The sequence below is a fragment of the Herpailurus yagouaroundi genome, unplaced genomic scaffold (assembly GCF_014898765.1).
Source record: "Herpailurus yagouaroundi ecotype Mexico unplaced genomic scaffold, PumYag 483, whole genome shotgun sequence".
Taxonomy (NCBI): domain Eukaryota; kingdom Metazoa; phylum Chordata; class Mammalia; order Carnivora; family Felidae; genus Herpailurus; species Herpailurus yagouaroundi.
The window spans coordinates 335,791-361,121 of NW_024412700.1; the positions used below are offsets into that span (position 1 = coordinate 335,791).

Consider the following 25,331-nt stretch of genomic DNA (forward strand, 5'->3'; position numbering starts at 1 on the left):
CTGATGGGAACCCACCTAAGTGCAGGTAGATAACTCAGCAAATGCTAAGTAAATGCTGTTCAGAGAAGAAACCAGATTGTATTATAAGAGCCTTAGGCAAAGATCAGGGTAGAACAGAAATAGGGCCTTTGGTATGTATAAGAAGGGGCTCCTGGGCTCAGAAACATACTAGCAATAATCAACTTTCTTATTTTCCCTAAGGAAAACAAGCTGCTTAACTGGCTGAGTACTGTCCAGTACAGTTTAGGAGGCTTCATAGTAAATCCAGAAAAAAATGGCAAATCAGGGCCTCGGTTTCCCCCCGGCCTCCTTCCCTCAGGCACAGCACCAGAGAACGTCTGCTCTAGCCCTAGACCTGTGGACATGAATTCCCGACCGCCAAAGTGACAGTAGCGCCTGTGATCCTCAACCACTGCCTGGCCTGGCCCCTAAAAAGCATCTAATCTCATAGGTTCCCTTCGTGGGCAGAGACAGCCTCAATCTAGATCAGGAATGGGGCTGGTCCGGACTACTTTTTTTAACCTAATTTTCAAGCCTTGCTGGATTTTAGCCAAATAGCAGCCTGGACCCCTGCATCCGAGCTGGGGAACCGCGACCCTGTTGCGAATAACCGGTCACAGCCCCGGCTTGCTGTTTGGTTGCCGAAACCAGCTAGGAGAAAGGAACTGCCAAGGAAAGCCTGTCTTCATCATACGAGGCGCTCAGCAGATGTTTGAGTAAATACTGGTTGGCCTGCCATCCTAGGAATCAGGAGTAGCAGCCGTTTTCTAAGGAAGGTGAGGGGGCCGGCCAGGTATTTGAGCCTGTATTTCCCTCCCTGACCTTAATCTTCTGAGCGTCCTAGCCTCACTCCTCGCTCTGCCCATTTTTCTTCTCGGCGGCTCTGTTCTCTCCCCTAGCTGTCCTCCCAGATCAGTGCAGGTCAGGTTTCTTCCCAAGAAGCCCCGCTTACCATGATCCCAACTTCAGCTGGTTTCTGTAATAATCCTCTTTCCCCAGTGTCTGTGCAGGCGTGTCTGTGCAGCCCCGCTCCACAGTTGGTACAGGATAGTAGCCCTTCTGTGAAGGTGGGGGAAATGGCAAATAGCTTTAGTTTGTCTTCTTTCGCTCACGGGATACCCGGTTTCTTGCAAGTGCCCCTGAAGTCTCTTATCCTCACGTTTACTTGGTCCCCCTAACTAGCTCTTAGAATCCCAACCCCCAAGCTCCCAGGTCCGATCTCTGTAGCTTCTCCTATAGTACACACGTCCAGAACCATCATTCCTTCCTGCCTCATCCGTTTTGCAGGGGGGGGCCTCTCAACCAATGTCGTTTCATAACGGAAGAGGATTTGGTACCCCAACCTTGGTAAAACACGCGATGGGGAGGAGGAGACACCGGTTAACGCAGTACGAACAGAGAACCAGAAAGGAGTCGTGCTCCGGGCCCTCACATCTGAAATACCAAAGCGCGGCAGAGATGGACCAAGCTGCTGCGTCCTTTGCCCGGAAAAAGTAATGAGCTCGCGGATGACGGTGCACCCCCCAAACTGCCCTGCCTAGTCACTGACGGGACTGCCAGCGTCTACCTAGTTGGGGCCTGGCCGTACGCCAGCTAAATAAACTAGGGTCAAGTACTCATTTTCCCTCGTAACGCAAAAGGGAGTGGATCTTCTGTTCTCAAGTCTGCCAGCTCTTCCAAAGAGAAGAAAGCAGAGATGAAGAAGCTTGCCTGTTTAATGGGTGAAGAGAAAAGAAGCGTCGTGCTGGGAACGTGAGGCCTGGGTGCGGACTGTGGGAGGTACCGGGACGGGAAGGACAGAAGTGAAGGTAGTTTACATGGGGGGAGATGGTGCGAGCCGAAGGTTTTCTAAGGAGGCCGGTGACAGTTTCATTCTGTTTCTTTGCATGCCCTTGCGCTACAGACAGGCCAGACCGCGCCCACAAGGCAGTAAGAGGGAACTGAACTCTGGCTGATGATGACGGAACATCGACCTTCCCAGTCTCTCTCAGGGGTGCAGACAGACAGACAGAGGCAGATAGCTCCATATATACAAACTTTACAGAAAATAAATAAGGAGCTGTGATCAGCTTGGCTAGGCATCACCCTGGATTCTTTCCACCCCTGTGAGAAGTAGTCCCAGGGCATTAGTGGGAAGCTTTCAGGCCCCTGGCGGGTAAGAACCCACCCCCTCCCCAGGAGTCCGTCTCCCCCCGCCCACAACAGCTCCGCAGTGATGAGGACTCAAGCCCCCTTAACTCTGAAGCCCCCGGTCTGAGGATCCCTGGAATAGGCTCAGGGCCAGGGGCCCAGGTCTCAGGTTGCCAGCAGAGCGTACCTAGCGCTAAGTTAGTTGCCGACGGAGCCCTCTCCCAGGGCAGCATCGTGGCAGCAGCCCCGCTGGTCCGCAGAACCCTAACCCAGTCTCAGAGCAGGCCCGGGGACAGATCGGCTGCCTTCCAGGATCCTTGGGAGCCCCTTCAGGGCCGGGCGCCCTGTTCCATTTGTTGGTGCTGGCTCCGTACCGCAAACCTGTTGACATGCACAGGTATGGGGACAACAATCTTGGGGTTTCTCACGGGCTCCCCGGAACGGCTGCTCACGTTGCCAGCTTTGATGCGCTTCCACTTGGCCCGCCGATTCTGAAACCAGATCTTGACCTGCACCTCACTGAGCTTGAGGGCGTGGGCGATCTGGGAACGCTCTGTCAAGCTCAGGTATTTCTTGCAGTGGAACTCCTTCTCCAATTCCAAAAGCTGCTCACTGGTAAATGCCGTGCGGCGCCGTCGGCTTTTGCCCCCGGGAGCTGTGACTCCAGCTGCCACTGGTGCCCCCTCCTCAGCTCCAGTCCCCAGGCTTCCCTTTAGCTTCGGTGTAGGTCCCAGGAGAGCCCCTGGGCCCCCTGCAGAACTGTCCAGGAAACCGTCGTCCTCGCTGTCACCGCCTGAGCCCTCTTCCTCCTGTTCGCTGCCTGCCGGGTCTCCTGCTGGTGCCTCCAGCTTCTCCTCATCTGAGCTGTACACCTTCCCCTCTGCTGTGGGGAGCGAAAACCAACGGGTGGGGAAGGAGCAGGCAAGGAAAAGGCAGACAGGTTGGAGGAGGCACACGGAACCAGGGCCGGGCACGGACAGGATGACGGCAGGAGGGCACGAGACGTGGAAGGGAGGAGATGGGGAGGAGGGGAGACAAGGACGGCACATCCAGGACATGGGGTGGGGAAGAGGTTCAGGGAAGACAAAGAGATGGAAAGAGAGCTATTAACCAGCACAGACTTCACTACAGCAAAGTGGGGGGAGGCAGTCAGTGCGTATCAAAGGAATGTCATTCCCAGGACTGTGACCCGACTTTACCCCCCCCCCCCTTTCTCCCTACCCACTACCTTCCCAGCTTTCTCCAAACCCAGACCAAGCACTTTCCACTCCTTCACCACCCCTCCAGATCCAGACTGCACAGCCTCAGGCCCTAGAATGAAGCAGTGTGGGACCCGGCCTAGGAGCCTTTCCGTTACTATGGGCAGGAGGAAGCCGTGTAGAAGGATGCGCTTCTGCAGGATAGAGGGGGGACATCACACTGCGGCCTTTGTTACTCTCCTAGGAATCCTCACCCGCCCCAAGTGCTAAACTGTCTCCCCACCTTCCCTCTTCCCTAGATCTAGAATCTTAGAATCTCATTTCCAGATGGAAGCCTAAGGGTCATCTGATTCCCCATCCCCCCCGATCCCCAAATCTGGGCCCAAAAAATATTATCAAAGGATTTCCTTACCCCAAAGAGGTTTCCTTACCCCTACTTCTAATTCTTGACCAGATGGTCCAGCCCAGAATGGGGAGCCCTCCCAGGGCCACCTTATCTGTGGCCAGATTTTTCTTCCAATCGCTTAGTCCTCTTAGTCCCCTTTTCATCCTTCCCCTACTCCTTAATTATAAAATGAGATCTTCTCTTTCCCACCTTCCCTCTTTCCCAACCAAGGATGCTTGAGCAGCATAAACAGCTGCTTTCTGCTCGAGTTCAGAATCCTGAGGCCCCTGAGCTTGACATCAGCTGGAGGAACTGGAGGGAATACGGGAGGAGACGAAGAAGGGGAAGTGCAACAAGGGAAAATACAGATAGGAAAATGGTAAAATAAATTTTGGCTCATTTAGTAGATTACTGATTATTTGTAATCAGCCATACGAAGCATTTCAAATCCGTGTGTAATGCTAATACTTAATCATTGGTTTTACTGCTGCCCACTGTTTTGTCAGAACTGCAAAGAACGCATTACAAATATTTTCAGCAGTTGAGTTGTAAAACTGCCTTGTTTGCTGCCCAAAGGGCCAATAAGCAGTGAAACAAAAACTCAAAAGAAAGCCAACCAATAGGAAAGAGAACAAGAGTAAACTGAACAGTCAGCTTTTTACCATCCGGTTGGTGTGTGAAGGGGGCAGGATTCTGGAAGTGCCGGAGCGCATCTGTCTATAACCACCACGCATCACACGGACACGCAGAAGACCTGAGGTGGAAAATACGGCCCGAAGTAAAAGAACTTCAGGGAGCGGTGAAACGCTTTAAAGGGGAAACGTGTGTGCACGTGCCTACGGGGCTAGAACACCTTCCAGCACACCTCCCCACCTGCCTGTGCTCCAGAAGGAGCTTCTCAGCGTCTCAAGGACCAGCCCAGTAACTCTCCCCTTCCCCTTCCCCTTCCCCTTCCCCATCCCCAGGGTCGTCCTTTCCCTTCCCTGACGCAATCAATCTACACCTGTTTCTTTTCCTTGAGAACCATGTTTACGCTCTCCTTAGAGGCCACAATTGTCAGCCCGCCTCCAGATTACCCACCACCGTCACAGTCAGCTGCTGCGCATCTCAAGGGCACTTTTATCCCCAGGCCCTGCCTTTTCTTCCTTTCGTGCTTCATTCTATCTGACTTCAAAACCCGCGTGGCATACCCTAGTTTAGGCTCACCCAGCCTTCCCATGTTCCTCCTGTCTGTGGCTTTTCATTAGCAAGGATGCTCTATTCTCTTTGGCAGCCGGTCTGAGCTTCTCAGCACCCGCTCCACGTGGTGTCTCGATATCCCTCCTCACGTCCTCCCCTCTCAGTCCACACTTTCTCCCGTCCCTCCTTCCTGGCCAAGTACGTTTTGTTTCCTGCAACAGTCACATCCTCGGCTTCCTCCTTCGCGTCGCCAATGGTTCCTCCTCACACTCCTTTCCGTGTCCACGCACCTCAAACTTAACACGTCCCAAACTGAACTCCTGACCTCTCCCCCAAACCAGCCCTTCGCCATCTGCACCCATGTATTTCATTGACTGTCTCTTCCTATTAGAATAGAAGCTTCGTGAAGGTAGGGATTTTTAATACATTTTTTTCACTGCTGTTATCTTCAGCATCTAGGAAATCAACTGCACAGAGTAGGCACCTAATAAATATTTGTTGACTAAATAAAAACCTATTCCCAGCACTTTCTCCCTTCCTCCCTCTCTCCCACTTCTATTTATTTATTTATTTATTGTTTAATATTTCTTTTTGAGAGAGACAGAGCTTGAGGAGGGGAGAGGCAGAGAGACAGAAGGAGACACAGAATCTGAAGAAGGCTCCAGGCTCTGAGCTGTCAGCACAGAGCCCGACACGGGGTTCGAACTCATGAACCACGAGATCATGACCTGAGCCAAAGTTGGACGCTTAACCGACTGAGCCACCCAGGCGCCCCTCTCTCTCCCACTTCTTTCTCTGTTCTTCCTTTCCCAACCCTCTCCTAAAATATTCCCCACAACTCCACCCCATCCGGTGCCCAGAAGACATCCTCTCCATGAGTATGATTCTATCCACTTTTCAGTATGCCCTCTGATCTCACATTGGCTGGAGAGAAAGCCATATGCAGTGGGAATCTATAGGGTCTTAGGCTAAAAGAAAGGAGGGGAAACCCCTCATTACTATATACATCATTACCAAATACATGAAGATGAAGTGAACGTACATCATTACTAAATCCTTGAACTTGCAATTTCTAAAACATGGCTTGTAGTAAATAATAACAAAAAGAATAAAAGCTTGTAAAAACGCAGCCCAACACTACAGTATTTTAAACAGCTGCTAAAAAGGCAGAAACTGGATTTCAGGGCCTGAAGGGTGAAATCATTTAGCACAGCTCCAAGCACCCAGGGGGCGTCCCATAAATCTAAACTGATGGTGATTGAGACGAGGCTCCCAGCTTCCTTGATCTGGCAGGGCCCCCTGAGATCATATCATCTATCCCTCTGTCTTCAGACAGATTCCATAAAACCAAGCCCACATAAGCAGGCCTCCCTCAGTGCTGCTTTTAAAGCCATACATGGGGCACAGGTTCACAACCTCTCTTGGTTACTCGATCCCGGTGGGATGCCGAGTGACAGGGGCCAGAGTTTCTCTCTGAGCCTTTATAATCATGACATCGAGGGCTCTGATAAGGAACTCTTGGAGGCAGCTGGGGGCGGGGCAATAGGAGAAAGCCACGGGAGGGGGAAATACAGCTTGACCCTCAAAGGAGAAGGTCTAGGGCAGTGAATAACACTGAGAAGTGAGAAAGAAAAGGGAAGGCCAAAGAAGGCAGAAAGAGGACTGGGACAAGAGAGAAGTGGGGTAGACGTAGTGGCAGGAGAATGAAATGATGAATCGGAGAAAGTCAAAGGGCTGGAAAGTCGAAAGAAGGGGTAGAAAATGGGGGGGGGGGAAGAGCAAAACGCTTAAAAAATCACACCCCTGCCTTTCTCCCCCCAAACATTGCTGCATTTGGAGCAAAACAAAACATTTTCACCCTGCCACATGTTCTTGGCTCCACTAAGACAGAGCACTTTAAGAATCACTGCCCAAAGTGAAGGAGACACATTCAAAAGAATTGGGTGAGGCAAAAAGGGAGACCGCCCTTTAACAATGTACCAATCCTGCGGCACCGAGGTGGCATCCGCTTCGTGAGTTCTGCGCAGGTCATGATTTCGTAGCTGTGGGACTGGGGCTCCACACTGCACGTGAGCATGGCGCCTGCTTAAGGTTCCCTTGCTCGCTCTCTGCCCCTCCCCCGCTTGTGTGCACGTGCACACTCTCTCAAAAACAAAACAATATAGTAATCCTGAAACAGCTTACTCTTTTCTAATGGATGAGCTACAAAATAAATGCAAGCCATTTTATTTTATCTGATTTGTAATGAATATTAATGGTAAATACAATCAAACAAGATAAAACAAACTGCACGTAGAAAAACGTGTTATTGACTAAAAACTGACAGAAGCAAATCTTTTTAATAAAATTTCTAATTGCGAAATTTGATTTAGAATAATTGGGCTTGGTAGATATAATGTCCATAAAAGTAAATTACTAATTGCAGATGCTATAACCGGTTGATATGAACAAAAAAACTTGATCCATAAGATAAAACCTCACTGAAAATTTTACATGGGAAATAATGATTCTGATGAGAATAATTTCAGCAGAAGAAAAAAGTTTTAATTGGAAACAATTTGACTATGTACATAGCTAGGCCAAACAGAAAGGTTCTGTTCTTTGCGTATGAAAGTGATGTTCTTGGTGACATAAGAGGATGCTGAGTTTTCAGCTTACTCCTTACGTGTAAGCCTAGGATCAGAAAGAAGTGTGGTGTCTATCCTACGAGTGTGGGGCAGATCAGTTATGAGGAAATATCTAGAGTTCTTACGAATTCTCACGGTGGATGTGATTATCCTAAGAACCAGAAATCAGAAGGTTTATGCCACAATGACTTGTCAAGTCCATGCCGAGAGTATACTTCCCACTCCAGAGAGCAGTACTCAGGCTCCAGGGACACATCTGCGTGGGGCCTTCCTTCCAAGAGGGCACCAGAGGTACAGAAAAGCCCATCTTATGAGCGGGTCTGGTCAGGCTGGGGAAGAAATCAAGGGCCAAAGAACCCCCGGTAGATACTCTCCAGGAGGAAAAATAAATAGCACCGGACTTGCACCATCTAGAGCTGTGGTCACCAAGAAGGGTGGGCTGGGCCTGGGCTGTGGTGCAGACAACCACCCAAGGAGTGGAAAACCACTTTAGACCCCAGCTATGGGAACTCACAGAGCCCCTGTGCTGTCCCTCATCCATCCTGTTCTGTTTCACCTTCTATAAAATCAACAGCCTTTATTATTCACTGAAGAGAAGTCTCTCTCTCATGATACTCAGTTCCGACTTCCCTCTACTTCCAAAACAACTACCCTCACACACCCCGAACTACTGTCAGGGTAGTAAGTCTCCTCCCGAGTCAACTACTCAGCTTCCGGAATACAGAAACAATTTTGCGTGAGGTCAAAAGGTAGAAAGAAACTCAGGTCACCCCTCAAAAAAAGAGGTACGTTTGCCACCATTCTCGTTTCCAAATCTTCATCATGATGTCCAGCACGGAATTATTTCTCTGTTCTTTGTGGAGACAGTACTTTCTCTCGTCATTTACGGCAATTAGCTCACTTTCAATTTATTTTTCACTCATCCCCTTTCATGCTACCACCCCTTCCTATAACTTTTGGTGCAATAAGGAAACTTCATTTTTACTTTCTGTCTCTCCACTCTCCCACGACCCTTCAGCACTCCTTACTCCAAGTTGACTTGAGAGCCTTCTCTACACCACTGTCGTCCAGGACCCCTCCCACCTTCATGACGAGCTCAGGGCAATTTCCCCACCACTCCAAGCTCAGAGTTCCTCTCATGGCATACCAACACTGTCATTGCCAAGGGCACCCTTGTAAACGTTGATGTTCCCAAACATCTCCACGCTTACTGTTTACCTTTAAGCAACTCGCTGAAATAGAGTAGACCTATTAGTAGCACTAACGGAGGGCTCGGCAACCTTATTTCAGGTGAAAACAGGGAGTTTCAGAAAGATTAAATGATTTTCCTAAGTCACGCAGCTAGAGATAGATTAATGTCTAGAACCTTGGTCTCCTAAATCTCCAACCAATGCTCCTTCTAGCCTTTCCAGCAAAATATCTTCTTTTCCCTTCGCACTTGAAGTAAATGCCCAGATGCCTCATCAGATAACCTTCGCACCAAACCTGGTTTTAGTTAGATCTCATCCCCTTCACTTATCACCCCAGAGCTCCAGCCTCATCATTAATATCTTCCCTTACCATGCTCAGAGAAGGCTCTTACACTTGCCATAAGAGAGGCCTCACTTACCAAATTTCACCTTTGTCCTTAATAGGCTATTTCTCCCATCATTCCCCAAGACAAAATTCCTACCAGATCTATTTTTTCTGTCCTTATTGTTTGTATGATGTAATCTTACCAGTCAGCATTCCTTTTATTTAGAAATGTATTCTTTCATTAAAAAAATTTTTAAATGTTTGTTTACTTTTGAGAGAGAGAGACAGAGAGACAGAGCACGAGCAGGGGAGGGGTAGAGAGACAGGGAGACACAGAATCCAAAGCAGGCTCCAGGCTCCGAGCTGTCAGCACAGAGCCCGATGTGGGGCGGGGCTTGAACCCAGGAGCTGTAAGATCACGACGTGAGCCAAAGTCAGACGCTTAACCAACTAAGCCACCCAGGCACCCCTGTATTTTTTCATTTAAAAAACAGTATCACCGGGGCGCCTGGGTGGCGCAGTCGGTTAAGCGTCCGACTTCAGCCAGGTCACGATCTCGCGGTCCGTGAGTTCGAGCCCCGCGTCGGGCTCTGGGCTGATGGCTCAGAGCCTGGAGCCTGTTTCCGATTCTGTGTCTCCCTCTCTCTCTGCCCCTCCCCCGTTCATGCTCTGTCTCTCTCTGTCCCAAAAATAAATAGACGTTAAAAAACAGTATCACCAAATTATGGAAACAGTTTTGTTTTACTATCCATTTCTTTTTCTAGCTTCTAGTTTACAAATATCTCCATCATCCCTCAAGTACAGCTCTTTCTTGTACAGGACTCAGCCTCACTGAGGAATAGACATTTTTCTACCGTGCCCATCTCTCCACCTCGTTCGCTACAGAGCTCTCTTCAGCGCTCCGCTCTCCCTGTCTCTTCCCTCACTCTTAGGAGTACTTATTGAGCCAGGGAGAAGGCTTTCCTCCCTAATACTGGAAGGGAGTTAAGGTAGATTCTTTCTTTTGGGTTGAGGTAGACATCTGTTTGGGATTTATTTTTGTCTGCTCAGCACCCGTCCCTCCCCCGCTTTGGGCACCGCTTTTCATCAACTACCCAGTACGGTGGCCTGTCCGTCGCATTTCCCCGCCTTCACGGCCGTGCAGCACGTGGCCTGGATCTGACCAATCCTAACATCCCCATCTCTCCCATCTGCCAGGAGACTGGACTCCAGTGAATCGGTCACTCTAGAATTTTGTGTGTGTTAGAATCCACTGGGGTCTCAAGCTAGGACTGTAAAAATTTAGAGCTGCTTATGCTCGTGCCCTTTCTCACCTCTCTTAAAGACGGAATGTGGCAAAGCCTCTTTCCTTCAGCCAAGTGAAAGGGAAAAAAAGATCTAACAGATACTGTTTGCATTTTCGGATCCACTCAACTCCTACACTTAGAACCACGTGAATCCATAAATGCCCGTTTTAGCTTAGAGTTGGGCTACTGTCACCTGCAACCCAAAGAGCTCTGACCGCACCCCGTGCTGTAACTGCAAGTGACAAGAATTGCATGACTCCGGGGAAAGTAAGCCTCTCCGCCTCACTCCACAGCAATCCCATCCAAAACCGTGTTTCCGCATTACCTGAAATTATTCATAATAACGCCACCTAATATTCCACCAGTTTGAAATCCATGTGGACTTTAAAAAAATCTCCTTAATCTATCTGAGTGTGAATTACTTTAATCCAGTAGCTTTGCTCTTAACATCAAGGCGAGATCAGACATATGAGGGAATAGGGATTCGGGGGAGGAAAGGAGGAGAGGTTTTTTTTTTGTTTTTTTTTTAATTTTTTTTTCAACGTTTATTTATTTTTGGGACAGAGAGAGACAGAGCATGAACGGGGGAGGGGCAGAGAGAGAGGGAGACACAGAATCGGAAACAGGCTCCAGGCTCCGAGCCATCAGCCCAGAGCCCGACGCGGGGCTCGAACTCACGGACCGCGAGATCGTGACCTGGCTGAAGTCGGACGCCCAACCGACTGCGCCACCCAGGCGCCCGAGAGGTGTTTTTTAATATACACACAATGTAAAGAAAAGAACAGGCTCCGGTGGGACATGGAAGGAAGGTGTTGGGTAGTCTTGGCTTCTACAGAGAATGCCGAAATGTGAGACAGAGACATCAAAGGAAAAAATGGGACATCTACCCTCATCCGCTGCATACATTGGTTCTCTCCCGGCATTCACTTCTCAGGACACAGTGCTATTTCTAGCATTACTTCCAGACTTATTTCTCCCCATCAGCACAAAGGGTGTCGCCTATCCTACGCGATTCTAGTAAAGAAGTCTTCCACAACTTAATTCCCAGCTAGGCTCCCCATCCGTTTCCAGTACACGGACGACACCAGGAATTTCTTGCACACCTGTTACTTGAGGATGCTGAACAACATCTTCTCATCGAATCCTTAACTCTGTGAGGTAAGTATCGTTGCCCCATTTTGCTGGTGAGGAAACTGTGACTGAGTATGCTGCTGTTAATATCTGTCTCGCGAAGAAAGGGCAGCACCGAGATCCGTATCCAAAGCCCCTGCTCGTTCTGCTGTGCGGCACCACATCTCTCTGTGAACACTAGGTTGCCGTGGCACCCTAGCACAAATACTGCACCAGATGAAGACGTAACAGAGAAGGCCAGAAACGGGCTCCACAACACGGCTTCTCTTTTTCTCACTCCCTCACGGGCACTCCTTCCTTCCTCACCAGGTAAAGTCAGGCACAACTGATCCCCGATTTTGTAAAGTCTTTTGTTGTTGTTGTTGTGTATTTATTATTTAGAGAGGGAAGGAGGAAAGGGGAGAGAGAGCGCGCGAGAGAATGAGAACAAGAACGGGGAAGGGACAGAGGAAGAGAGAGAATCTTAAGCGGGCTCCAAACCCAGCCCAGAGCCAGATGCTTGGTCTCACAATCGTGAGATCGTGGTCTGAGCCGAAATCAAGACTCAGACGCTTAACCGACTAAGCCACCCAGGGGCTCCCATCCCAAATTTTTTTGGCCTTGATAAGATCACTCACCTTCATCAGACGTTTCTCTCTCTGACAACCGTGCACAGCCATAGCCCTGATAACCCCTCCAATCCCAGAGGACAAGACCTCCACTATCCTCAAGCCCAGCCCCGATTTCGCCTCAAGATGTACATATCCCAGCCTGCCTCCTTTTCAGCGGCCACGGCAATTCAGCACTGAGAAGTACAGAATTTCCCCCAACCCCTTTGCTCAGGATGCCTTTTTTCCCCCAAAGGAAACAATTAATTAATAAAGGTATCCTTACAGATAAAACGATTGTAGAGCTGGAGGTGACCTTGGAGATCATCTAAGTCAAACCCCTAATGGTACTGATGAGGAAGTTAAGACATAGACGGGTGTGAGTTGGCCAGGATCCCTCAGTCACACGTTTCTAGTATCTACGCATAACGTGTAGAAGGGCTGTCACCAATTCCAGCACAAAGTGCTTCTTACCTTCACTCTCAGGATAATTCGCCTTCCTCCCTCCTTCTAGTATACTTCTGCTCTATACTTCTCTTCCCATTGCTCCCAATACAGACTTCTGTTTTCTCCATTGCTTCCATTGTAATTCCATTTCCTCCGTAATCCAGTCAAGAAATCCATCTCCCGGGGCGCCTGGGTGGCGCAGTCGGTTAAGCGTCCGACTTCAGCCAGGTCACGATCTCGCGTGATCTCCCGTGATCTCGCGTGAGTTCGAGCCCCGCGTCAGGCTCTGGGCTGATGGCTCAGAGCCTGGAGCCTTTCCGATTCTGTGTCTCCCTCTCTCTCTGACTCTCCCCCGTTCATGCTCTGTCTCTCTCTGTCCCAAAAATAAATAAACGTTGAAAAAAAAAATTAAAAAAAAAAAAAAAAAAGAAATCCATCTCCCTTCACCCCCAGTTCAGAAGCATTTTTTTCTGCTTCTCCCATGCTCATTTTTCACACCGTGCTCTTTCCTCCTCATAACCCTAGTCTCTCTGAGTCCCTGCAGCCCCCTTGCTTCTAATACAGATGTTTCATGTCATCACTTGAAGGTCATTCCTTCCCCTTCCACAATGGGAAGGGAATGAAGACATTGCTTCACAACTAGTTGTAGTACTGTGTTGTCTCTTCCTACCACAACTCAGTTCAGCTTGCGTAAGTCCGCTGTTCCATCACACCAAATTCAAGCATCTCTTCTCCCCACACTCTTTCTCCCAATTCACACATCGGTGTTTCTAAGCTGACAACTTGCTCCCAGCATGGCCGTATTGCCAACGAAAAACCCAAGCCTTTTCTCCATCACTCCCACAGCCAGACCTCTTGCCTCATCATCACTACCACTGTAGCCGTGAGCACCACCACCTGCATAGACAGTGCCATCCTTTCCATTGGTTCGGGGTTTCTTCTCTCCTACCCCAGCATGGGGCATTTTCCTATTCCCTCTAGATAAAAATCCTCTCCCACCAACCCCTTTCCCTGCCATCAGTCCTACTTAAGTTTCTCTTGTTGCACATCTGCTCCGTCATGCTCGTTTCCATTTCCCAATTCCCAGCTTCGGAATTGAGGCAAAGCTCCTTCTTTCCCCATTACTTTCAAGACAAAATTCTTGCCTATAGCTTCCCATCGTGACATTACTCTCAATGCAAAGCACTTCGTTCATCATGTCATGTTCCTCCTTTCCAATTAAAATATTTCCCCTTCATTATTCCAATTACTTCCTTGCTCCCATTATTCCCAGTATAGACTATTTATGCCCATCATTCTGAGTATAAGAATTACCCTCCTAATCATCTAAATATGTATCTCCATATTTACATATGCCACTGCAGAGATCCTCCTTCTCTATTCCAACCCTCCCAAGTGTTACTTGTACAATGGTATGAGGCACCTCAATATCCCATTCTAATCCTCCGGATACAATTTTCCTCTTGTCATTTCTAAGCTCTCTGTCCCTCAACTAGGGGTTCCTAACACTGTTTGTGCCATGAACTCCTTGGCAGTCTGATACAACCTGTGAATCCCTTCTCAGAATAATGTTTTTTAGGGGTATAACATAAAACACATAGGATTACATGAGAAGCTAACTATATAAAAATGCAGTTTTCAGCAATTTAAAAATGCATTTGTGTTATAATCATATACGCTTGTTAATTCTTTGAACAAGATGCCTCCAAAGACTATATAAACTTATAAGAAAGCATCTGTAATTTCTATTGATGACAAAAATCTCAGTTACTGCTGAAACTACTATCGTTTCTGGCCTACACTCGTAATTAAAGAAAATGCCAACTTTTAGTTAGGAATAAAGTAAAAATAAAGATGTAATTTTTCCCCCTACTAATAATTAACAGATCCCTTTACAAGGGGCCCATGAAATGCACTGAAGCTAGAAAAACAAGCTTTTATTCTATGGAATTGACAGAGACATTAAAACTAATCTGGGGCGCCTGTGTGGCTCAGTCGGTTGAGCGTCTGACTTCGGCTCAGGTCATGGTCTCATGGTCCGTGAGTTCGAGCCCCACGTCAGGCTCTGTGCTGGCAGCTCGGAGCCTGGAGCCTGCTTCCGATTCTGTGTCTCCCCTCTCTCTGCCCCTCCCCCACTCATGCTCTGTCTGTCTCAGAAATAAATGATTAAAAAAAATTTTTTTTTAATAATCTAAATCAAAACTTTTATGTTTCAGGTGAGGAAACTTAAGCCTAGAGAAGTTATAAGACTTGACTCTCCCATAGTGTCTTGAATATACTAAGCCTATAATAAACACACAATAAATGTTCCCTGAATTGAAGGCAGCAACTTGCCAAAGCTGCACAACTAATAAGTGATGAAGCTGAGACCTGAGTGCATGTGTCATGACTCCTAAATAAATGGCCCTTCGATCACATTAAGTTAATGCAACATTTGCCTTTCTATAAATGTCAGCGGAGCAAACACTCTGTGTGCTCAACATTTCTAGGAAAACACGCGTCTCCATTGCTTCCAAGAAAAATTTCCCTCCTAATTGTAACAGAAGTCTCTGATTCCATATCACATTATCCTTTCCTGTTTTTCTCTCATGAGTAAATACATCTTGACAGTCATAATGGGCACCCATTCAAAAATTAATTGATGGTCACCTAAAATGTTCTCTAGCTACAACTGGGTGCTTAGCTCATAGCAATCAGCCCTCAAATATCATGCTCCTAGAAAGTTTCCCTAGTCTCCTTGCATGGTTTCTGTCATTATTGCCAATCTCTATTCAGAAATCAGCAAATTTTGAATTTAGTTTTTAAAAATAACGTTCACTACACTGTCATCTCCCAGTCGGTCCCAGCATATTCTTTTTCCTGTATCATCTCAGTGTTTTCTTCTCTTCACCATGCTCCATACTGGCATTATCTTCCATGTGAATCTCTCACTATATGTTTATCATCCATCCAACGATTATATATGGACTCTCTGCCATCCCTCACTTCTTAAGTCTTTGTTTTCAAGCAATCCAATTCCTTTCTCCCTGAATCATTGCTGTAAGCACCCCCAATTTAAAGTTTCCTTCTGTATTTCTACCAACGGACAGCTCTTTCCATCATTCCCCCGGCACACAGCATCACCGTCACCCATCGTTTCTGTGACGCGTATTTGCACCACGTCTGCAAGTCAGCTGGGACCTACTCTCGGTCAGAGCTCACATGCACCTTCACATACAACAGGATCACCGCTGCCCAACCCACTCCCTTTTCTCCTTTTACGGTTTACTTACTTAGAGTTTGCTACTCTCTTTTCTGCATTATTCCTGACACAGAGAAGACTTCACTATCCACCCCAATTCAAAGCTCCTTGCCCCCATCACTTTCACATGACTCTGTTCTTACGACTTTTAGATCACTTATGTTGAGTAAAAGTCACCACTGCCCACATGAGGCTACTGACCACTTGAAACACGGCTGATGGAACTGAGATGTGCTGGGAGTATAACATACACACTGGAAACGGAAGGCAATATGGAAAGAGGATATAAAATATCGCATTAAGTATTTTGATATCGATTAATGCTGAAGTAGTATCAGACATATTGGGTTTGATGAAATATGTTATTACAATTAATTTCATCTGTTTGTTTCTACCTTTTTAATATGGCTAATGATTTTTTAATTATATAAATGGCTTGCTATTCTGGGCTCTTCTGTTGATTCATACTTTTAAATCTTCTCCAGGAATCCAAATTCTCTCCTCTTTTAGCACTTCCACCAAGATACCTTCCCCAATTATCCTCACCGTTGCCCACACTCTAAACCCAGAATTATTTTTAATCTACCATTCTCAATACCTTTTCTACCCATTATTTCTGAACACCATGTTGTGTTTTTGTTTGTTTGTTTGTTTGTTTTTGCCTGCTAATAGAGCGTCTACCCCTGCACGCAAATCGTAATAAAGTTCTGTTTTCTTCATCATCAATTGTAGTAAGGTGGTGTCTCTCTTGAAGCAAAATTTCAAAAAAAAAAAAAAAAAAAGTAATTCCCAAGAAAAAGAACTTCACTCATCATTCTCCAAACTGGCCTACCTTCACTATAATTTCACTTAACAGGGCTAGTAACTGTAAAATGCTAAACAAATGGAAATTTATAATTTCAGACCAATGTTACCCATTCACATTAGGACAGCAATTTCTCCTCTGTCATTTTAAAGACAGCATTCTTTCTCCAAAAAACTCTTCTAATGTTGAGGTTTCAATCCCATTATTCAAGCAAAAACTCGCTTATTTCATACTGAATATTCTAATACAATTCCCCGAATATCCGTTTCCCCATTGTCAGCAAGGGCCATGTGTCATCACTCCCCACACGGATTCCACGTTCAACATTTCTGGAATCTCCTTTTCTTTTCTCAACTAGTTAAGGAGAAAAATGAGGGCTGGCCAGGGGGGTGTGAGTGGCCTGGTGAGTGACAGGAGGTGGCAGTCACAGATACAGATCTCAGTCTCTATCCTCTGAAATCTCTCCTTACTGCTCTGCCCCACAAGCCCTACTATAAACCCTTTATGTGTACCTCTTCCCAATATGACTGATTACCTTCACTCTAGCACCTCTCAGAATTCTTCCTCTGTAGGGTCTCCTTCTCATCACTCTTAGCCAAAAAAAAAAAAAAAAGTCTTTTTTATTAAAAAAAAAATTTTTTTTTAAGTTTATTTATTTTTGACAGAGACAGAGTGTGAGCAAGAGCTGGGGAGGGGCAGAGAGAGGGAGACACAGAATCCGAAACAGGCTCCAGGCCCCGAGCTGTCAGCACAGAGCCTGACATGGGGCTCGGACCCACGAACCATAAGATCATGACCTGGGCCGAAGTCGGACACTCAACCGACTGAGCCACCCAGGCAACACCCCCCCCCCAAAAAAATTGTCTTTCCTCAAAGAACAAGTGTCTTTTTATTGCTTCCAACATTTTCCTCAGATGATGATCTCTCCTTGATCATTCTCTACGTATAAATTCCAGTTTACCATCACTCCCAATATTGAAAAACCTTTTTAAAAAATTACTCCTAGTGTTGACACTTTTCCCCATTTCCTACTAGAACATTCATTTAGTTCACTCCCAAACCTCTCAAAAGAGAACTCTTTCACACACACACACACACACACACACACACACACACACACTACACTTCTGGTCCAGAGACTCTGTTCACTATTCTTACAGCCCAGGCTAGAAATCCCTTGGAACTATGTCTTCCAACAGACAGACCGCTTCTGTCTCTTTTCTCTTCGGATAATCTGGGGACACAGCACAGTTGTTGGTCCTTCCTTTCCTCTATTCCTCTTTCCTCAATATTTCTTTCCAGTTCCTTTCCTCTGCTTACTCCTCTCATTTCCTCACTCACTGTCTGCTTCTACAGCAAAAATTCTATCTGCTTCAGAAAAGAGCCTCCATTCCATAAATGGGTGAAAATAACCGAGGGGACCTGAAAGAGTAGGACGAGTCTTCCCAGGGCTTAGGCAGATTCCTCCCTCAGTTCCCCTTCCCCGGGCTGCCTCCCTGTCTCCTCCCCCTCAGCTCACCTCTTCCTCAGGTATCTGCTTGCTCTTCCAGCTCCTACTGCCCCCAAAGCCATCCCTCTGATGGCCTGCCTTGCTCTTTTCTACCTTAGGACTATCCTATTCTGAAAATCCTCCTGATTCATTCTTCTTCCGAATGGCGTCCTGCCAGCTACTCTTCCCCTCCCCTCTGGGCCCTTTAATTTTGTGGACATTTCCTCCCAGCATCCAAGAGCTGCTCTATCATTTCCTTTTGATCCTCCTTAGAAGATGCTGCTCAGACTTCAGCCACTGGACACCGGCCCAACCAGGTACAAAAACAACAACTGGATCCCCAAAGCCAAAATGCCCAGGGGTCAAGGGGAAAAGAAGAGGAAGAGAAGCCCTGTAGCAGCGCTTGGAGTCTGGAAGGACGACGAGACCTTTGGACCATTTCAAGGAAGAGCCTAGAAACCTATCACCGGGAATTGTCTTCTCCTGGCGAAGGACAAAAGGACTCTTGGATCTCCTTCTTGCCTCTGCCAGAGTCAGCCTCCAGGCCTCCTGAGGTCACTTTCTCCCGCCAAGCTGATGTGATGAATGGTTAAGCACAGGCGGATCCATCCTCAGGCTAAAGAAGTTTAAGCTTCAGGAACCCCACACCTGCATGCAGCCCCTTTTCTCAAATAGAGTCCACTAAATCATATACGCTTTGGATCTCCTCACACCTGGATTTGCCCCTGGATAGCGGAAAGCTGTACCGGCTTCTAGGGGTTAAGGACTGACCAGGGAGGTCAGGAGGGCTCAGAGTCGTTTCATTCTAAGCCGGGTTCAGCTTAACACGCCCTGCCTCCGTTGAGAGGGCATCTTCCCATGGAGGATCCAGGGTTCCTGAATCCTCTCGTAGCTGAACCTCACTGGTTCCAGAAACTTAGCTAGATTCTTGACTCCAGGCATTTGTGCCACACCCAACCCAGCCCAGCCTTCAGCCTCTCTCTTGACCTCCCAGTCAGTACTGGTCAAGCAGGTGCTAGGCCCTTTACTCAGTTCTTCAAGGCTCATCTCTAAATCTGCCAATTCAGAAGTGACCTCTACTACTAAGGCGAAACCGGGTCTCCAAAGTGGTCAGCGCTGCTTTAAGACTCTCCCTTTGCCCCTGCAATCACAGAGCCCATTTGGGGCCAACACAGAAGCCAGAATCGCCTTCCCCTTACTGAACTGACAGCTGTCCCAATGTACCCTCACCCTGGGGTCTTGCTAGTGTCCCCAGGAATCCCACAGTGGCAGCTCCTCTATCCTCTGCAGAGAAGGAAAATGAAGGGATTCTTAAAAAGAGACATGGGAGCCAAGGCGCGAGGAGTAGAGTGCTGGGAGAAAAGGCACTAATTTGGAAGGGAGTACTGGGAAGTCTTTGGGGAGGCTTCAGGCACTCTGGAAGACAGAGCAGGGCAGCGGTTCTGGGCTCTAGAGGAGCCGTGTTTGGAACAGAACTGGCGGTGGTTCTGCAGAACCCCGCATCTGGGGGTCTGGGATTCCAGGGCCCCAGGCAGGTGCTGAGATTCTGAGCCGGCTGCTGTCTGGGATTTCCAAGTGAACGAGCCTCCCGCCCGGCGCCCTGGTCGGCCCCAGCACTTACCCGGCAGACTTGGGAAAGTCTCTGAGAAGTGCGGAGGCGGGGGCGGTGGGGGCTCTGCCACTTTCTCCCGGGCGGGCATCAGCTCCTCGGCTTCCAGCCCACCCTCGGGGCGTCGGCCACCCGGCTCGGGGTTGTTTCGGGCGGCAGTGGCGGCGGCGGCGGCGGCGAGCTCCTGGGGCCCGTAGAAGGCGTCGGGCGGCTCCGCGAAGCTGGGCAGCGCGGTGGTCAGCGCCACCATCGAGGGCACGGCCTGGCCCAGTCCCGCGCAGAACGTGTTGGTAAGGCGGCCGGCAAAGGAGGCTAGTGGGGCGAGAGGCGGGAGGCCGGCAGGCAGCGGCGCAGGGGCCAGCGCCTGCGGCAGCACCAGCGGCCGGTAGGGCATGAACATGGGATAGCCGGTGTAGAGCAAGTGGCCGGAGCGAGGCGGCGGTGGCCCGATCAGGGAGTCAATGGAGAAGGCAGTGCCCGGGCCCCCGCCGCTGCCCCCGCCGCTGCCCCCGGGGGCACCCCCGCCTCCGGCTCTCTGCATCGTGCCCGGAGCTACGGCCGCCCCGGGGCGCTCCCCTCCGGGCGCCGCCGTGCGCCCCGCGGCTCGGGCGCCCCGCGCGGACACGCAGGGCTCGCTCCCAGGCTCCCGGGCCGAGGTGGCGGCGGGGCGCGGGCTCGGCGCAGTGTGGCTCCGGCGCCGCGCTCCCTCGCTCTCATAAGGAGGGAGGGGGCGGGCGAGCGGGCGGGCTGGGGGTGTCGCCCTCCGGACTCATCCATCTTCCTCAAATTACGCTTCACTTCCTCCCTCCGCCCGCCGCCGCCGCGCCCGGCTCCGCTCCCTCCGCAGAGCCCGTTCCCAGCGGCCCGGCCGGCCGGCCCGGGACCCCGCCCGCCCCCCGCGGCCCAACCAACTATTATTAATGGAGATTGATGAGGCCGGACACGCCGCTTTGTGAAAGTTTGCGGCCGACGAGAAGGCGGCGGCAGCTGCTGGGTCGGTGCCCCTCCCTCCACCCAACCCGCCGCCGCCCCCCCCCCACCCCCACTCAGCCCGCCCGGCCCGGGCGCGGACGCGGTGAGGGACGCCCGGCAAGGAGGGCACACCGCGAGGGGCGGGAGGGCGGCGGGGCGGGACCACAAAGCCCCAGGCCCCGGCCGCCGCCCGCCGCAGGACCCTGGGCCAGTCCCCGGAGTGCCTCCCGGGCCGCCCCCAAGAGCAAGCCCCTGCGACGCGGGCAGGGACTGGACCGCGGCGCCCCCTCGGGCGGCGAGGCGGGGACGGCAGGGGGCGCGCTCTGCCGCCGGGCGCCGCAGCTCAGGGTCCTCGTGTAGGGGCCCCTTTCCCCCTCGGTACTTTCTTCCCAGCCCCGTTCCCCTCTCCCCGGGTCTCTGTTCTCTCGACGGTGGCTCTTCCCCTCCGTCCTCACTCCCTCCTCCGTGGCGGACTACCTCAGTTCCTCACTGTAGCCTCTGGAGGTAATTTCCTCGAGTGCCCACACTATGCCAAGTACTTACCATTCCTCTCACCTCTCCCCCTTCCCTTACGTGCTTTTCCTTCCTCCCACTCTTCCCTTTCCTGCCTTCCTTTCTATCCCTATTCCTGCCTGATTATTCCTATTTCTCATTCCCTATCCCAGTTCTATTTTTTCTCATTTCTCACCTCTATCTGTATCTCTTGTCTGTCTGTCCGTCTATCTCTGTCTCCCTCCCTCCCTCTCTCTCTCCCTCTCTCCTGCTATTAATTTCCCTGATTGGCTCCCTGGCTCCAGCACCGCTGATGAGCCCTATTCATTCCTGGGCCTGACACTCTCGACCTGCCCTAGCTGATTGCTGGGGGCTGGCCCCAGGAGCGCTGATGAGCCCCAAGGGTCAGCAGCGCTAATTATTCGCTAATTGCAGATGACTCTACTCACCTCCCCCATTCTCAGACACAGAAATGGCAGCGTCTTTTGCCGCCCCCACCCCCAATTCCCAGCAGCGTAGTTGTCAATCTAGAGGCAAAAGTCATGGGCATTTTTGCTTGATAGGAGCCTCAGGTCAATGGGCAAGAAAGACTTAAGACAGGCAAGTCAACAGAAGAGTGACCCGAGCTTCAGGATACAGAGCAAGCCTACCTCGCTAAAATGAGGGTCACCTGGTCACTGGGAAACTGTTGGGGGCGCGGGGGGGGGGGCAGGGAGAGTCAAGCTAGTTAAAATTAATAGCAAAGCCAGGCCAGTTTAGGAAGATGCAGTCTAGATAGGGGAAGGTACTTGGCTCAGGTAAGCGTTTCTGAGCCAAGGCAGAGCAGGCAAGGGGAGAACTCTGGATCTCAGTGACGCTTGTTCAAATCAGGAGTGTCGTGGTGACCTAGTGAACACCACTGATGTCAGACTGAGGTATTAAGAAACAGTACCCTGAAAGACACCGTCACCAGAGTGGGACAGAAAAGGGGGGGGCAACCAAGAAGGGAGCTTTCTTTGGTTACGCTTGATTGACAACCCGTCAGAGTGGAAAAGGGAGAAGAGTGTGGTTTCCACGTGGTCCTGATCTATCTCGGGCTCTACATTAAACTCATGAAACCTCTGAGAGACAAGCCTAGTGGGAAGATGTCGCCACGGAGAAAGAAGAGGTGCCTCACCCTAGGTCTGCGGGCCCTACCTCACTACTAGCATACTAGGATGATCTTTGTACATCCCTCTACAGATATTCTTCGGAACCCTTTGTTGAAGTGACCACACGCCTCACGGTACCAATATGGAAGACCAGGTTTCAAAAGTGTATTGTGCTTTGAAGATGAGAGGTCGGTACTTGGCTTGATGGCTGCACAGTGTCGGACACACAACAGAGGCTCACTGCCTTGATAAATTATTGAGGAGACTTTGGCTTACAAGCTCTGAAATTAAAGCTGAATGAGCAGTAACACCACCAGCAAATGAAGCACAAAGGAAGAGACATTTTTAAAAGGAATGGCACTCCATTTTTTTTTTAATTTTTTTTTCAACGTTTATTTATTTTTGGGACAGGGAGAGACAGAGCATGAACAGGGGAGGGTCAGAGAGAGAGGGAGACAGAGAATCGGAAACAGGCTCCAGGCTCTGAGCCATCAGCCCAGAGCCCGACGCGGGGCTCGAACTCACGGACCGCGAGATCGTGACCTGGCTGAAGTCGGACGCTTAACCGACTGCGCCACCCAGGCGCCCCCCATTTTTTTTTTTTTACATAGGTAATAAAATTGCATAGTACAAGACTCCAAAAGCTCAAATGGGTATATATCAACACCTCTCCCTCCGACCAGTCATAAGACCTGGAGTGAAGGTCCTGTTCTGACCCCTCACTGAGCCACGTAACCTTGGCCCTTCTGACTTAACTCCATCTGTGAGAGAAAGTGATTAATTTCTACTCTGCCAACAAGCCCATGCAAGGGTCAGACATGAAGAAATGCCTTTCAAAATACCTTTCCTTCCTGTACTAAATGGACAACGAAGAGCAGAGTGGGCAAGGACAGAAGCCTCCAGGCCAGGGGCTCTCCTTTACTTTGCTATCGGTCCCCGGGAAGAAGCCGTCACTCTCAAATCTGAATAGAGCTGGCTCCTTTCTTTACCAAAGGAAAACTCTGTGCTTCTCTTACTGAATCCCTGAACAGGCCCATTGTGGGCAAGCACTTTTCTCACTGTCTCAAATAGCATTCTGCTTCTTTAATCGTCCACATGCTCGAACTTGTCCCCCCTCTCACTATATTCCACCTGTTGGGTAAAGGCTCATACGGAAGAATGCTATTTTGAATCTACCCTCTCTGCTTTCGTGCCTGTATCGGACCTCACATCTGCCCTCCCCCGCCTTTCATGGTCTGGAAGCCAGCACGTAGGGCGCTAAGAACGAAGTATTCTGAAGTCAAAGCCGACGTATCTGTACCTCCACGTCACTTATTGGCGGGAGAGTCCACTCGCGATGGGCAGCGTCGGGCCCTGCCCGCGGATGCCCTCTGGTGGCGGCAGCGCGCAGCTGCGTCACCGCGAGAGAAGTGCGGAGTACTGCAGCGCCCCCTGGCGTTGGTCTAGGAGCCGTGCGAGGGCAAAGGAACCCAGCCAGGTGAGCCTTCCTAGGGCGAGCGCGCTGGGCGCTGCTGTGGGCATTTCAGCTGTGAGGACACTGGTGGGGCGGGGCGGGGACTGTACCCAAGAATCTTCAAGTCTAGTATGCACGCGTGTAGGTTCAGGTACATTTTTTGTGTCCAGTTACTCGACCCCTGTGTGCTGTGTAAAATGCGTGCCGTCTGTGTGTGCGCACGCGTTGCACGTGGGTAGGTTCGTGGCCGGGGGGGGGGGGTGTTGGAGGGAGGTCCGCGCCTCCAGTGCAGGGCGGAGTCCTCACGGAGGCGTGAAATTGGTTTGGAGCAAACACATTACGGAAAGCAATTACCGGGGAGAGGTTCTGAGCCCGCGGGACCCGCAGCCAGGAGGCTGGGGAGGAAGCTCCCCGGCTTGCAAGAGTGGCTGTGGATGTCTAACCCCAGAAAGGACCTTCCTAACACTGCCTGCTAGTGGGAGAACGCGTGGGGTTGGGCAACAGCCCCTCACACTGGCCACTCCACATCACCTTTCTCCCCTTACCCCCGCCCTCCTTAAAAAGGCATCCTGCAGAGGAGCGTGCACGCTCAGACATGGCCGGAAATCCTTCTCCCTTCTTACCACTTTCCTGTCAAGCCTTCCCAAGCGCCTGCCCTTTACTGCTCACCTTCCTCAAGCCCCCAGCTCTTGCTCCCACGTGCCTTTTGCATGCACTTCATGGTCCCTTGTACTTGAACTAGTCATTCACACGCTTGCTTTTCAGACTAGATGGAAAAGTCACTGCGGGCAGGAAGTGGTCTCCTTCACAGCTGTACATGAGTGACTAAGACCTGGGACTCCGGGAAGCACAAAGCGAATGACGCGGGTGGGCTTAAATAAAATTTCCATCAAAACGCATAAACAACGCTCTCAGGAAAGCCATCCCCTTGGGAGTCGGGATTCTCCTAGAGCACTGAACACCTGTCACATGCCAACAATCCCATTTATATCCCCAGACCTGACCTTGCCCCTGGTCTCCAGACTTGTAGATCCAAAGGACCTTGTAACACAGCCTCTTTGAGACGTGTAATGGGCAGCTCCCACTTCTAGCTCCCAGAGTGATCAGCCGATTCCTCCACCCCTTGCCCGCTTCTCACCCTCCCCACCTTAGCAACGATTAGCACCACTCTCCGCCCAGTTGTTCAGCCCAAACACTGACAGGCACCCTGGGTTACGTCCCCCCCCCCCCCCCACGTCCAGTCCATCAGTAGGTCTCCTCGGAGTCTTCCAAGAAGGGTCCCAAGTGTCGCCTACTGCTTCCCCATCTCTGGGGACGACTCTGGACCTCAGCAGTGGCCTCCTGCTGGCCTTTGATCCTCCCCCGCCTCTCCCCAAAGCTATTCAGCAGCCAGAGAGAGCTTTCCAAACCTAAATCGGTTCATGCCACCCGCCCCCACGCCCTCCCCGTCTCTTCCCACTCCATTCCCATGGCTGGCTCCTCCTGGTCACGCAGGCCTCAGGTTAAATGTCACCCAGTCTCCAACAGCACTCTCTGCCAATCAGCGTTGGGCTTATCCCCCTGACACTGTTCCCTCCTTACCAGAAAGTTCACGCCAACAGGGACTAGGAGCTAGGGGGGGGGGGGGGGGGGGGGGGGGGGGGGGGGGGGGGGG

At 50.3% G+C, this 25,331-nt stretch overlaps 1 protein-coding gene across 2 annotated transcripts; it reads right to left on the reverse strand.

The window, feature by feature from the left end:
* Positions 1–749: 749 nt before the first annotated feature.
* GBX1 (gastrulation brain homeobox 1) lies at positions 750–20,654 on the reverse strand. 2 transcript variants are annotated; one of them, XR_005787144.1, is made up of 3 exons: positions 19,643–20,654; positions 2,318–3,013; positions 750–1,059 (listed from the first exon to the last, which is right to left on the reverse strand). XR_005787144.1 is itself a non-coding variant. In XM_040464436.1 (2 exons), the coding sequence occupies exons 1-2, from the start codon at positions 20,169–20,171 to the stop codon at positions 2,460–2,462; spliced, it is 1,083 nt and encodes a 360-aa protein (XP_040320370.1). In that variant the 5' UTR covers positions 20,172–20,654; the 3' UTR covers positions 2,023–2,459. The 2 variants fall into 2 exon arrangements, 1 of the variants encoding a protein (XP_040320370.1); XM_040464436.1 differs by lacking the exon at positions 750–1,059 and having other exon boundaries at positions 2,023–3,013.
* Positions 20,655–25,331: the final 4,677 nt, after the last annotated feature.

Bases quoted from the DNA above. Each gene is read 5' to 3' on its own strand.
- GBX1 (XM_040464436.1), bottom strand. From the start codon at position 20,171: ATGCAGAGAGCCGGAGGCGGGGGTGCCCCCGGGGGCAGCGGCGGGGGC. The intron at 3,014-19,642 runs GTAAGTGCTGGG...CGCTCCCCACAG, and splicing joins GACTTTCCCAAGTCTGCCGG to CAGAGGGGAAGGTGTACAGC.